The sequence below is a fragment of the Peromyscus californicus genome, unplaced genomic scaffold (genome assembly GCF_007827085.1).
Source record: "Peromyscus californicus insignis strain IS unplaced genomic scaffold, ASM782708v3 Scaffold_12__1_contigs__length_115047231, whole genome shotgun sequence".
Taxonomy (NCBI): Eukaryota; Metazoa; Chordata; class Mammalia; order Rodentia; family Cricetidae; genus Peromyscus; species Peromyscus californicus.
In genome coordinates this window covers 32,765,552-32,767,420 of record NW_026294413.1, presented here as the reverse complement: position 1 = coordinate 32,767,420, position 1,869 = coordinate 32,765,552, and the positions used below count along the sequence as shown (strand labels likewise).

The window sequence follows — 1,869 nt, the reverse complement described above, 5'->3', positions numbered from 1 at the left end:
TTTAGAACTCAGGTCTTCTAGGATGACCAGTAGAAACAAAAAACAACAATGAAAATTTCCTATAAACATGATTTTTTAAAGTTTTTTTTAGAGCTAAAGAAATAAATTCCTTTAAAAAAGTTGCTAAAAGAAACACAACAAAGTTTGCATTTCTAAACTTTCACAACGTAAGATCCAAGGAGTCATTCTATTCTACTGAATAAAAGAGAGAGAAGCAACTTCTTCGCTAAAGCTCAGCAAACACCATTTAACTGGTAATATTAAAACTCAGCAGGTCTTTGAGCAGCTAAATTAAAAGCTATTAAGAGGCACATAGTTAATTAATGGATCTAATTCTTTTTATCAATTAAAGGGTACATAATTTAGCAGGGTAAAGAATTATTAAACAAGATATTTCTTATATAGTGGCACTAAGCCTCACAATTTGAATGGTAGATCAACTACTTGGACATATACTTTCTTCCTCACATTTACAAAGAGATGGTGAGGTGTTCAAGATTGTTGTGGTACAAGTATCAAAATTAAATCTAAGCCCTGTCCATGGAGAGAGGCTGAGCTATCACTCTCCGGGCCCAGGCTGCGGGCACCGCGATGTGGACATGTCGTGGACATGTCGGCGTCCTTGGTCCGCGCCAGAGTGTGGGCCTTGAGCAAGAGGAAGCTGCAGGCCATGTGGGCGGCGCTGACGCTGACCCCCTCAACTGTGAACAAGATCAAACAGCTTCTTAAAGACAAGCCAGAGCATGTGGGTCTGAAAGTTGGTGTGCGAACCAGGGGCTGTAATGGCTTCTCCTACAACCTAGAGTATACAAAGACAAAAGGAGATTCTGATGAAGAAGTTATTCATGATGGAGTCAGAGTGTTCATCGAAAAGAAAGCACAGTTAACCCTTTTAGGAACAGAAATGGACTATGTGGAAGACAAACTGTCCAGTGAGTTTGTTTTCAATGACCCCAACATCAAAGGGACTTGTGGCTGTGGTGAAAGCTTTAGTATTTGAAACCTCAGGACTCCAAGCTCCAGGAGAGCCGGGATCTACCTGGGAGCTCACTGAAGAGATCATGTGATTGTCATGTGCTCAGTGTTTATAATGTGTGGCCACCTCATGGGGAAAAGTAAAGTGATGCATTTTGGAAATCAAAAAAATAAATAAATCTAGAAATCACTGACATAAATTAATAATTACCAAGATATATGACAGTGCAAAAATCTCTCTCAGTCTTTATAAATTTCCTCTGTACTTTTCACTGAAGGTAAATTATATTTTCTTCTTTTCCCATTTTATTACTAAGAAAGGATACATGCTACAGATATAGATGTAGAGATCCACTTTTTCATACACTCAGGAATCTCATAACACAAAACTGGAAGTCATAATATATATGCAAAAGGCCAGTAGGTTAAAGAGAGAGAAAATAATTACAAACACACACACACACACACACACACACACACACACACACACACACACACATATATATATATATATATATATATATATACTTTATCATATTTATATGAAAAAGTAAAAATAAAAAATAAGGAAAAATTTAAAGGAAAAGCTCTGACAAGATTTTTGAGAAAAGGAACCTCCAAAGAATCCATTGAGTTCATTTTCTGCTGCCCATCTCCTGGTGGGCATGCAGTCTACACTTAAGAGTAATTTGTTTCTCCAGAGAGACTCCCTTGGAAAAATCTAAATTTTCATTTGCAAGTGGTTATCAATTGAGATAGCTTCAGTGTTAGGGATGGGTGCAGGTGTCTACCACTGTCAGCTCTGGGACCCCATCGTGCAGACCTATGCAGGCCCTGTGCATGCTGCCTCAGTTTCTGTGAGTTCATATGTTCATTAATCATGTTTATTTAGAG

At 38.0% G+C, this 1,869-nt stretch overlaps 1 protein-coding gene across 1 annotated transcript; it reads left to right on the top strand.

Annotated features, from left to right (window-relative positions):
- Nucleotides 1-610: 610 nt before the first annotated feature.
- On the top strand, nt 611-1,135 carry LOC128107858 (iron-sulfur cluster assembly 1 homolog, mitochondrial-like). Its single transcript, XM_052734220.1, has one exon. The coding sequence runs from the start codon at nt 611-613 to the stop codon at nt 998-1,000; it is 390 nt and encodes a 129-aa protein (XP_052590180.1). The 3' UTR covers nt 1,001-1,135.
- Nucleotides 1,136-1,869: the final 734 nt, after the last annotated feature.

Coding starts and splice junctions, on each gene's coding strand:
- LOC128107858 (XM_052734220.1), top strand. CDS start 611: ATGTCGGCGTCCTTGGTCCGCGCCAGAGTGTGGGCCTTGAGCAAGAGG.